This window comes from Sceloporus undulatus, chromosome 6, assembly GCF_019175285.1.
Source record: "Sceloporus undulatus isolate JIND9_A2432 ecotype Alabama chromosome 6, SceUnd_v1.1, whole genome shotgun sequence".
Classification (NCBI taxonomy): Eukaryota; Metazoa; Chordata; class Lepidosauria; order Squamata; family Phrynosomatidae; genus Sceloporus; species Sceloporus undulatus.
The window spans coordinates 78,620,872-78,633,208 of NC_056527.1; the positions used below are offsets into that span (position 1 = coordinate 78,620,872).

General features: G+C 39.7%; 1 protein-coding gene across 2 annotated transcripts in view; it reads right to left on the reverse strand.

The window, feature by feature from the left end:
• INTS10 (integrator complex subunit 10) overlaps nucleotides 1-12,337 on the reverse strand; it is a 33,086-nt gene that overhangs the window by 6,857 nt on the left and 13,892 nt on the right. For both annotated transcript variants that reach the window (XM_042472149.1, XM_042472150.1), the window contains exons 9-16: nucleotides 12,158-12,291; nucleotides 9,642-9,795; nucleotides 8,561-8,643; nucleotides 7,748-7,900; nucleotides 6,328-6,436; nucleotides 5,261-5,340; nucleotides 3,536-3,698; nucleotides 2,253-2,346 (exon numbers count right to left, since the gene is read on the reverse strand). In XM_042472149.1, coding sequence (XP_042328083.1) covers nucleotides 2,253-2,346; nucleotides 3,536-3,698; nucleotides 5,261-5,340; nucleotides 6,328-6,436; nucleotides 7,748-7,900; nucleotides 8,561-8,643; nucleotides 9,642-9,795; nucleotides 12,158-12,291 — 970 coding nt within the window. The remainder of the gene's footprint in view (nucleotides 1-2,252; nucleotides 2,347-3,535; nucleotides 3,699-5,260; nucleotides 5,341-6,327; nucleotides 6,437-7,747; nucleotides 7,901-8,560; nucleotides 8,644-9,641; nucleotides 9,796-12,157; nucleotides 12,292-12,337) is intronic.

A 12,337-nucleotide genomic window follows, 5' to 3' on the forward strand; every position in this document is an offset into this window, starting at 1 on the left:
ATAATAATAATAATAATAATAATAATAATAATAATAATAATAATAATAATAGATCTGCAGCTCCTAACACATGTCCACCTGGTATATTTGGAAAAATTAAGTGCTACAAAAAAGGTAATTCACTTTAGGAATAAAGAAGAGGTGGATAGAAAAGATTACCATACCTTGTCATTGGAAGCCAGAAAGATCCTTCCCAATAGGTGAGTGCTACACTCTCTTATCCCTTCTAACTCATGTGAAAGCTGCAAAGAAAACTAGCTTCAAGGTAAGATCCCTGAATAGTTCTGAAGAGCTTGAAAATAGGAAGGGGGGCCTTAAGGAAGAGACAGATGTCAACTTTTGTGGTGTGGATGGGAAGAAGAAGACTGATAAAGCAAAATGTTTCAAGGTGGAGTGGTGGGATGGAGAAAATAGCCCTGATTCTAAAGATTGTGAAATGGCTTGAAGAGCAAGGCAAAGGATTCGTGCTCTCAAGAAAGTGACAGAGTCTAGATGAGACATCAAATGTGCTGCCCTTTCTTCAGCTAAAAGAATTGACCTTTTATGCCTGCTCTTCTGCATGATAGAGAATGAGCAAGCTGCAGTACTGGATTTTCTGTTCCATTGCATACAAAAGATTTTGCATGACTGGTCCCTTTCCTAAGAGATGATAACAACATGTTCTGGCAATTTTCTGAGTTTTTAAAATCTCCTTGGGAATGGAACAGACAGTATACTGTTGCCAGTCTTCTTCCCACAAGAATGTATATTTAGATAGATTCGGTTGAATATATTGGTACAGTGAGCACACTGGTGACTCTCACCCATTTGGAAAGCTACAGTGCTAATATTGACATCGGGAAGTAATATCAAGGACTGCATCTTTCTGCATTTCTGTTGTCCATGTACGATACAGTCCCAAAATTCTGCATTCTGAAAACAACTTCTTTTAAAGTAGTTCTGCAGCCCTTATAACTATCATGAACTACTATTACTATCTTCCAGCTACTCTCCCCATTTTTCCTTCCTGCCACCATCCCATCCTGACTTTTTTTTCTGGATTGCCCCTTTTCTCAGTATAAATATGGAGCAAGGTTGAAATTCTGTAAAGACTGAAGCCTCATGAAATTTTACTACCACCCAAACCATGTTATCAAAGCATTACCCTTTCCCAAAGGCAACTATTTTGACCCTGACTTGAAATTCTAGTCGCAGAATGGGGCATTCACTGATGGCCCAAACTCCAACCACCCTCAATCCTTGGAATGGTCCTTGAATCTATTCTAGAGCACAATTTGTTTACCCTACCCCTCACTTGCCAAATGTAGAGCCATTTTCTGAGTATTTCTACCCATAGGCATTTCCTTTAACTCTCTTGACCACATGTTTGGTGCTGAAAGACATCAGCTGGTGTCCATTCAAATACACAAAGTCATGTGAAAGAAAGGAAAGCTGCAGCTGAGGCTGAATGGAACATGAGCAGAAAATAAGGGGAAACGATTTTGGACAAGAAAAGATGTTTGGTTGCACTATCCAAACTGCCAAAATACATGCCAAAGGGCTAAACATCACAAAACACATAACCAAGAGCTACCCAATCTGGGGAAATCTCTCAATCGTCCTCACAGGTCGCTTCCTCAGTGCCTTTACCCCATAAAGTACCTTTACCCCATAAAAAAGTAGAATAGCCAAGCATACATGTCTGTGATCTGTTTGGGCACAAATTACTGAAAATGAGTGGAGCTGCCACTTGTTGTCAACCTCACTATGGATTCCATCAGAGCAGAGATTTCAATTGATATTCCTGGATCGATAGCTGCTAGCATCGCTTCTACCTTTACAGACTAGCCACTGTGTAATTACTCTTTTCACATTAAACGGAAGAATGATAGAAATCCACATAGAAATGAAATAAAGTCTCCCAATACAGAAACCAATATAGTTCTGGTACATTCTCCCTGCCCCACCCCTGCCCCAGACCATGCACTTTCACAGCTCAGGAGATTAATATCTGCTGCTTCACTGTCCTGGAGGTGGGGATTACTCATCTATATCTGATTCGGATACCTAGGTTAAGTTTTAAAAAAACACATAACTCATTGCCACAGAGTCTTGCATGCATTTACTGCTGCTCACAAAAAAGTCTAAAATCTACCCAGATGCCAACTGACCACTAAAATACATGCTTCCTAGTACAGTGCTTAAGCATTACACACATCATATAAATTATATCAGTAATCTCCTTAACTGTAAAACTTAAAAAAAAAACTTACTTTATCAACATCCCCTGATTTGGCAGCAGCTCCAGATGAATTTTTCCTCCTTCTTGTGTTCTTAAATAAGCAAACTCTTCCAGCATATCAATATCTGATGAAATTGTTCAGGTCCCAAATTGAAGCAGACTTGGTAACAGTGAAGTGAAAATGATCCACTATACTATTTGCCTTCAAATTCCTGTTCCTCCTTAATAATTCTGCAGGAATTGCAGAGCATGTTTCATTCACAAACAATTTTGACAACCTTTTCTTTACTTGTTGCTCCCAATACGGGATCCAAAGAGTTGGTTAGGACATGTAGATCTACAACAGGAACCTAATTACTGATACACTAAGGGCACCCCTGAAGGGGTGGCCTGCAGTCGCCTCCATCTTTGCCAGATTGAGGCTGCAGCAACTGCATGCTGTGACTCCAATCTGGACTTTCCAGGGTGCAAAAATGAGCTGCAAAAAGCAGCTCTTTTTGTCCCCTGGAAAGGGCACCATAGCTGCCGATGCCACAACTTTATGGCGCTCCTTTGGCACTGTGTCATGTGGACAAAGCACCAGAGGAGCACCGTGATGCCATGTGCCGTGGGATGTGCTGTGCGGCATCATGCTGCCATGGGCCCAGAGTTGAGGAATGCGTCGTGTGGACACTACGCCCCAACTCTGCCCCTAGGGCTGCCTTAATGGCTAGTCTGCACAGCCTCTAAAACTACAGTTATATGCATAAACTTATGCACCTGGGAATAAATCCTACTGAGCTCAACAGGCCTTTCCCATCAGTAAATATTCATATGCTTGTGCTGCAAAAGTATCTTGACAGATAACATACAAAAATAACTAACTAAATGTTTTAATTGATTAAAGAGGTGTTTTTAAAGTGATATAAAGATTCCTTTACACGGATCAAAACTTTTTAGTTTTACTTTGTTTCATTTGGCAATTTAATATGCACTTTGCCAAATGCCAAATCAAATCCAAATCGCACCTAATTCAGATATTCAGCCCCCAGGGATCCATTTAGTGGAGGGGGCTGGATTAGATGGCTCTTGTAACATAGTATGATTCTGATAATAAAAGATGCAGAGACTATTGCCACTTCAGCATGTTCCAGAATTTAAGGAGCTTCCTGAACCCTGTTTCTTGCCTCTCCCTCTCTCAAAACTCCATTGTCTCCACATCTCTCTCATCTTTTTCCCAACTGTTATTCCCAAGTTTATTTCATTAGTCTTTATTTCCCATAGATGGCCTCCTACCATCTATTTCCACCCGCTAACGTTTTGGGGAAAGGATACTTGTCACATAGTTGAAAAAATTTTCATATTGGAAGCTTCCTTGCTGGCAGATTTTGTTGATAGCTTTCAAGAACAGATGTTCACCCCTTGGCCATTCTTGCTGGAGCAACACAATCACGTGTCCTAGTGCCATATCATCTCTGTTGTCTGTGAAAGCTCTCGGCTGTTAGGGGAAAAATGCACTCAAGAAACTTAACAACACCTTTACTCAATATATTCAAAGTCAAAACATAGCAGAAAGAGAACTGTTTCATATTTTACACACCACATACTCTTCAAGTATGCATCAGGCTACAGACGGCACTGTTTCCACTTAAACTCAAAATGCTGGTCAAAGCGGCATATAAATGTGAACTGATGTTAGGATGGAACCTACACTGGAATAAAAATATACAAAATTTCAAACAATTCTCATGTTGAATTTGGGATAAGGCTGAATCGGGTAACACATAATGTAAGAAAGGGGCACAATATGCCCTAGCCAGCATACCCAACTGTGAGGAATGCTGGGAGTAGGACTCCAACATCCCAAACCATAGTTCAAAAAGTTTTTCTCCCTCTCCCCACTGCACACACCATAGGTGAAAAATGAACAGGAGGAGGGACACTTTAAAAGAAGCAGTCTTTAAGCTCAGGGATAGAGGAGCCAATGTTTTCGACCTGAATTCTCAAAACTCCAGATACCAAGATCCGTAGCAAATAAATATGGGAGCTGTAGTCCCAGTGGCATCCCCACTTGTGATGTCACCCAGTACATGGGGGAGCTGCTGGGGTGCTGGCAGCGGCTAAAAGGATACGCTTGGCCCTCTCTTTTGCCGCAATGGTAAAGGTCTGCGCCACCATGACAAGCCGGCAGAGGGGCACTTGTCCCTCTCCATTGCTATGGTGACAGAAGTCTCTTGTGATGAGGGCTTCCCATCGCAGCAAACTGGGAGGATCTGACTGAGTGTCAGCCCCCTTCTGGGCTGCACCCCTAGTAAGGGCCGCATCCCCTAGTGAAACCACTATGTAGACCAAAATATCTGGAAAGCTTAAAGTTTCTCACCTCTGTTTTAGCCCTATCATTACTAATATGATGCATCAATGTAAGTGCAAAAGGACTACAGTGTCCCAACAGTAAAAATTTCTTCTCAATGCAAGAATGGCAAGGAAAAGCCATGTGGCCTGGGGCACAGCTAAACACATCTCCCTTATATTTTCACTAATACATTAATCAGATAATTAGTAAATGAAAGTAAATAAGTAAACACGGCTTTTGCTTTATTCTCAGACACAGATTGCCAAGAAGAAATTCCTTCATAATGATCCTCAATCAATGGAAAATCGATCCAGGGATGTCAAAGATGAAATGAATTAATTTTTTTTCAGATACATATAAATACAGCTTTGATCAGACACTATGAGCCAGCAGAAAGGAATTTTCTCCCTTTCTTTACCCTTTTAGGAAAGACTATGCCAGCCAAAAATCTGTTCTTTTTTTTAAATTGCACTGGCTCTTGGTCTATTTGGCATCATTTTTCTACCTGACTTGTCAAATGGGCTGCTGGCAGAGGGCCAAGTGATAACATTGAACCATTCCACTAATGTATATTGCTAAAATCAAAACAAAGATACTGAGTCCAAAATGCAGACAATGATGAAGGGAAAATTCTCCCAAAATCACAACTATTAATACGAAAGGGGCAATAGGACTTTTTTTCCACTATGGGCAGAATGGTATCTTACCTTAAAACATGCTAATAGTAACCGAAGACAGTACGGCATAATAGCTTTACTTGTACATGGCCAGAGCTTCAGTTCCGAAGCTAAAGACAAATGATAAATTTGCACTTGTTACAAATTCCAGTTTTGATCAGAACTAAAAATGATAGGCCTGAAATGTCGATCAGCTTGAGTAACTATCTCTATTCTGCAATTCCCTAAGAAATAGAGAAAAATGCTCTCTTCTAATTAAAATAACTGTATATGTATTATTTGATTTTCTTAGGGAAAGAAGGCTTAAGTATATTGGATAAAGCAATAAAGAATCATGGAGGGATAAATGGGAAATTGTGATTGAGAAAGTAGATGGAAAAACAGGATATGAAGAGGTAAAAAAATAATTCCATGTCTCCAAGAATGATTGTTAATTTAATGTTAATCTTCTATTTGGCCATGGAAAGGGGAAAAGGGAGCAAAAAATGTATACAATGTGCCTGGAAGGAAGGGAGCTGCATGCCAGAAGGAAACAATGGTGTGTGTTCCCATGATGCGCCGCCATTGCACTGCCATGGGCACAAGCCCCATTCATTTGAATTGGGCTTGAGCATCTGCGTTTTTTCCCTTATGCGGGGTGTGTGTGTGTGTCCCATGTAAGGGAAGGGACGACTGTATTATGGACTGCTCTCCCTTCATCTCAGCCTACTTCCAATGACACATACAAGAAGAACGAACATCAAAAAGCCAAATCCATTATTTTTCAACCACTTGTAAAATTCAGAAATCTCAGTGTCTTATTGTAATCTGGATTGGGAGGATATAGGGAGAGAAAAAATACTAAGTTTTCAATTGCCAGTAAACACTTATACAGGCTTTTCCAGAAAATATTCTGGGTCTGGTTTTGGTAGGGGAAGCTTTTTTAAAATTACAGATTACACTCTAAAATTATTTATCTGACCTAAAAACACATAAAAATCAATAAGGGACACTCATTTTTGTTTAATTAAATTAAAATTACACTGATTACTGCTAATCACTTGAAGCCTTATTCCCTCATAATTTGCTACCTACTAAGAAAGAAGGTACTCACTCACCTTTCCTGAATTTTGACTTCAACGTTGGCTGTTCCTCCTGAGGCTTAATCACCTCTTGTATGGGAAGTACCATGTAGCACATTAGATCAAGTACCTTTTCACAGGTTAACTACAAGAATGAAGAAAGATCAACAGTTTATAAGTGAACTCACAAAAGCCAGAAACAATAAAAACGAATAGCCGGTTTATAATTATATTGCTACTGGGAATATTAGAAAATTGAGTAGAACTACTTGTAAACACCCTTCTCCATTCCTTTGAGCAGAAATGTGACAAGAAGCATAGCCTGTTTATTCTACTTGCAACATTCAAGCATTTATGGAGAAAAGATGGTGGTAAGACTGTTCCTTCTCTGTCAGGGCACTCTCTTCATGTTGAACCTCCCCTATCAGGTCACTTAGTATGGCAATTTAGCTTCTTTTTCCTGGCCCCACAGGAACAACAAGTGGTCAAAGGAAACAGTGGCCTCCATTTTTACCCCCAAAGAACCACCATCACAAATCAGCATAAAAACGATAATCTCCTTTGAAGAGGAGACTGATGTCCACCACTCACAAAGGTTTCTGATGTTCAAAGTAGCTACTTGGAGAAGCCCAACTATTTTGACTGACCAAGCAACCTGTGACTTGACCATTTCTATTTGATATCACAATAGTATTATTATTACTTTAAGTGGCTGAGCTTATAAGTCACACAAGTAGGGAACTGAAGCCACTTAATACATTGGTTGATGGGACAATACGAGATTGTATTGGGACTTCCAAGCTCACATCAGTTTAAACTTGTACTACCCAGTACAATGTTTCAGGTGGAACTAAAGTGTGAAGATTATTTATGCCACAGTTGGAGATTATTTTATGCCACAGAGACAAACCATGCAGTCAGGTTCAAATTCCACAGTCTATGTTTCAACTTACCCATCATCAATGGTCAAATCTGTTCCTTTGCTTTTAATACATGACAACTATAAGAGTACAACTACATTTATTCAAAACCACAAACCCTCAAATCTAGCTTTTTAAAATGTAGTGTGAATGAGCAGCATACTATTTCCATTTTGCAAGATTACATAAAAAGCCAAGCAAAGGTAGCTTAGTGTTATATTAGAACCCAAGACCTACTGTTCTTAAACAAGCCAAGAGTCAGAAGCCAACAACAAACCCTGGTTCAAAGTTAGTTAGTGATCTTGACCTTTTGTACACAGTCAAACAATGTGAGCGTGAATGGCAAGTGTACACTGGCATGCTGTTCATCCATACTGATTTGATTAACCAGGAATCTAGGCTTTATGGCACAATGATTGTGGCCTCAGAGACTTGAGTTGTACTCTACAGTACAGGCTTTTACTGCTAACCACAGTAGCGGTATCCAACAAGAAAAGAAAGGGGCTAACTAGATGAAGATGACAGCAGGGACTTACATGGTATTCTCCAAGTGCAAAGTGACAGGTTGCTAGCTGGATCAGGGCTCGCTGATTTTCTAGTGATCCTTGTCCCATTATCTGCTGCTGAGGCTGTGATCCCTGCAAAGCTGCTAAGTGATGCAAGCTGGCAATGGCTTTTTTATACTGACCCTTTCAAACAAGAGAAACAAAGACGAAATCACAACTCTCCAATTTGTCTACACTTCAGATCATTTTAAAACCATGAAACAATCCTAATAATTTCTGCTAATATTAAGCTTCACAACTCCCCTTCCCAATCCTTCAAGAGTCTTGTAAGTTGGGCAAATATATATAGCTCCATATTAAAGGAGATGTGAAACATGACAAAAAGCAGTTTACTCAGAGCCAGCTGGGTGAACTCTTTAGTGGGCCGAGATTTAAACTAGCTCTGTACTACATATCTATACGTTTTATGAAAGTTCAAAGCACTCCAAGAAGATTGCCTTACCAGTTCTTGCAACTAATCAGCTTCCGATGGCTATGGGTAGGGAAAGCAAAGAGCACTACTTAGACTTGACCTTAAAAGCCAAAGCATGTGTGTTCAAGCACAAGACCAAAAGGCTAATCTCTGTGCAGGCCAGGCTTAGTCCATTTGAACACAGCTATTTGTTACATCAGACTTAGTGCTTGCTGTATAGCCACCTTCTTCAACCTGGTGCATTCCAAGACCATTGGGCTACAACTCCCATCAGCCTCTGCCTGCTGCAAAGTACCAAGCTGATGGAATACAGATGGGTCAGTTAACTTTGCAGTGAGACAGCAGAGGTACAGAGCTCCTGAATTTTTTACCTGATAAATAATCATATCTGTAAGAAAGATCCGGAGCCAAAGCCACGTATCTGTCTTCCACGACAAACAAATTCTTGTAAATTCTGAAGAAAGAAAAGAAAAAAGAAATACAGGTGTAAGAAAGTTGTTTTAAATTGTCATACATCCAGTCCATCTAGTCCAAAAGTGGACAGATGTTGGAAACAATTTTTACCCCCATACTCCTGTGATGGGCCACAGTATGCCATTTTTGCAGCACTTCTAGCTGAAAAATGCAACCACAAGTCATTTCAGGTTGCTACTTCCAGTTTTCTCAGCATGTTTTCTGGGGACGCAGGCAGGAGGGCTGAACATATAATTTTTTTTGGGGGGGGATGGTCTGATGGCAGTGGGAGAACTGTGGGGTAGCAACTGAAAGGGATTTGGAAAAACCTGGGAGGAACACAATTCCCTCCCTGATCTAACCCCATTCAGTTGGCACTGAATAGCAGTGGCTCTCCAGGGTTTCAGACACAATTTCTTCCCAGCTTTGCCTGAAAATGCCAAGGTTTGAAACTGGGACCTTCGGTATGTAAACCGTAGTCTCTATCAATATGCTCTGGAAGAAGCAGATTCAAGTAAAATATTAAGAGAAGAGTTTTCTTAAACTCTCACTCAAACAGCCTTCAGAAAAAGGCATCATCCTGCTCCTTGGACTAAAAATAAAAAAATCTTCTGGTGGATGAAGTTGTTCCTCTTAAAGATGGGAACAGTTGCATTTTTTTAATTCTCCATAACAACAACAGTTCCTGCTTAGGCCAGCATGAAACATGAGAGCTGTTCCTGTCACTTGTGGTGGACACATTTTCTAGTTCAAAAGGCCTGAAAACACACTGTTTAATCATTCAAACACTGCCCTTAGAAGTCTTTAGAAAGTGCCTCAGAAGTGGACACTGAAATACTTTTTGCACAATTCCCAGCTGCTACCCCTGGATCAAATACAAAGGAAGTAATTCAGTGTAAATGGGAGGTAACAGTTTAATATAAATTGAATGCAATTTTTCCTACTTCTGAACACGTAGCAAAGCAGCACATAGTTCTGACAACATGTAAATATACTTACCTTTATCCAATGATTCCATTGAATGGAGAAGTTCCCAGCTTTCTCTAGCCAGTCTAAAGCTCTCTTGGACTTCAATTGAGTTTGAAAGGTCTGCTGCATTTATTGTAATAAGTCTGTTTTTCCCCTTCCCAGAAAGATCTTCATCATCAGAGCTCTATTCAAAAGTCAATACAAATAATAATATACTCAACCCTCCACATTTGCGGCTTTGACTTTTGAGTATTTGATTATATGCAGATTTGATTAATATGTTCTCTGTAGGAATATCTAGGTACTCCAGAACAACTCTATGGCCAACTTTAACCAAAAGTCACACTGAAGGACCAAGAGATTCCTAGAGAAAACACTCCACTATGCATTTGTAGCTCCTCCAGAACAATTCTGCGGTCAGTGTCTGGCAGGTGTTGATCACAGTGTTGCACTGGAAGACCTAGAGATTCCTAGAGAAGTGTTGTCTCAGATAAAAAGTTTTTTTATTTGCGGTTTTTTTCACATTCACGGGGGTCCTGGGCCTTTAACTCCAGCAAACGTGGAGGGACAAGTGTAGTCACAATCAATGACTCAAAGACTGGCCGTGGCACCAGGGCCGGCTCATCCATATAGGCAAACTAGGCAGCCACCTAGGGTGGCAAAATTTAGGGGCAACGCGATGACTTTTTTTGTATAATGTTTTACGTAATTAAACATTATTAAAGTGAAAACTCATTACAGCAAGCGATGCGAAAGCAAGCTAGCATATGACGGTTACTTTGTACAATGGCCAAAATATAAATGTGTGTCCCCCTGTGTCCGTGGTACAGTCACATGGTACATCTTCCGCCTTGCGCATGCGCCTTGAATGTAACCTCTCTTCTCGCCACCCACCCACCTTACCCTTGGTGCCACAACACGGAACGCCAGTTGCCAGCCATCTTGAGTTTATTGTTTACAACAAACAAACTGATTTAATTTTAAATGTTTGCCTAGTAAACATTTAAAATGTTTTAAATGTTTGCCTAGCAAATGTTTGGAACTTGCATTCCTACGACAAGTTTTTCTCAATACTATGACAAGAGTTTGGAATCTAAGTTTTATGTCATTTTTAGCTTTAACAAATGAAACAGCAGAAATCAAGGGGTGAAAATAATTATGAGGGGCGACAGGGGGTGCCAAAATATTTCTCGCCTCTGGTGACCAAATACCTAAAGCCAGCCCTGAGTGGCATAGTATATGCTTTTTAATAATTGTGCTTAAGATCATTGGTAAAGTGTAGCCTCCAAAATGACACAGGGAAACTGAAATGTGGGCAAGTCTTTTTAGGCCCCAAAAGACTTTGAATAGAGGCAAGAAAAAAATACAGACTTTCAACTACTTTAACATATTCAAATATTACCAGACTAATTTAAGCATTCTGGAAGCAACTTTGCCTCCATGCACCTCACTTGAGGCACTGCCCAAGTGTTATCTCATATTTTATTAAGCTGTATGTATATTTTTAAAATTTAATTCAGGAAATGAACATCTTGAAAAGCAGATCATGATGGCGAACCTATGGCACACGTGCCAGAGGTGGCACTCAGAGCCCTCTCTGTGGGCACATGTGCCATCACCCCAGCATAGAGTTTGCCAGAGTTTGTTACTAGAAAGTCAGAGGCACTTTGCAATAAATAAGTGGGTTTTGGGTTGCAGTTTGGAAAAGGTTCACCATCACTGCATATGAACAACACATTGCAAATATGTATCTCCTCCTGAAAGAAGTACATTTGAAGAGCTTAGTGAACTGCAATATAGTATCAAGTAATATAAAATTAAGTTTCATTCACTCTCCAAAATGTAAATTGAAACATTTATTTATTGTAATTCTTGAAGAGTTCTGCTTTAGAAAAAAAGTTCACTCTTTTTTGTTGTTGCTAAAATTTGGTGAAAGAATTTTGTTTCTAGCAATGTCTAAATCGAGCCATTTGAAAAAAGTGGAAAATTAGCTCTACAGAGTAATGTAAGAGTTTAAAGGGAATTATAGTACAATGGGAAGGATGCACAAGGGAATTAGGTTATAGAAGTAGGTTTTTGTTTGTCAGAATAATGTTCTTTGTCTTTCCTCTATAACCAAAGTGAAGATGCACATGGCATATTCATAGGAGGAGATTGTAGACAGTCACTGCAGCTGCAAAATGTCTGCTGCATATAGCTACTAAATTTGTCAGCAGTCTAAGTGTAATCTCCCCTAAGTGTCCTCTCCCCTATTACTCAGTTGCTATTCAGCTAGTTTGTTGTTGGTTTTATTTTTTGGAATTGTATATGTTTTATTGGGATGTGTTTTATGATGTTTGAACTTGGTATGTTTTTATATTGTATATTGTATTTCTACACGTATGTTGTAACCCGCTTTGATCTCTGGAAAAGCGGGCTAGAAATAAACAATATTATTATTATTATTATTATTAAACACAACACAGTAGAGCTTTAGAAGCAATAACTGTGAACAAACTTAACGTGGCATCAAATCACAGCACACTGAAAATAATGAGAAGCATTACCATAGTTTTCTCTCGCCCTTCAGCAAGTTTCCGCTTCTTGTGTATATGTTTGCCACGCTCAATGTCTGTATCACCATAAACATTGGACACATCCTCTAGGAGTACTAGCGGAATTTGATTTGGAACATTTGGCCCTAAAATATGTTTAAAAAGAAAGTACTGTAGCGAGAACAGTGTCTC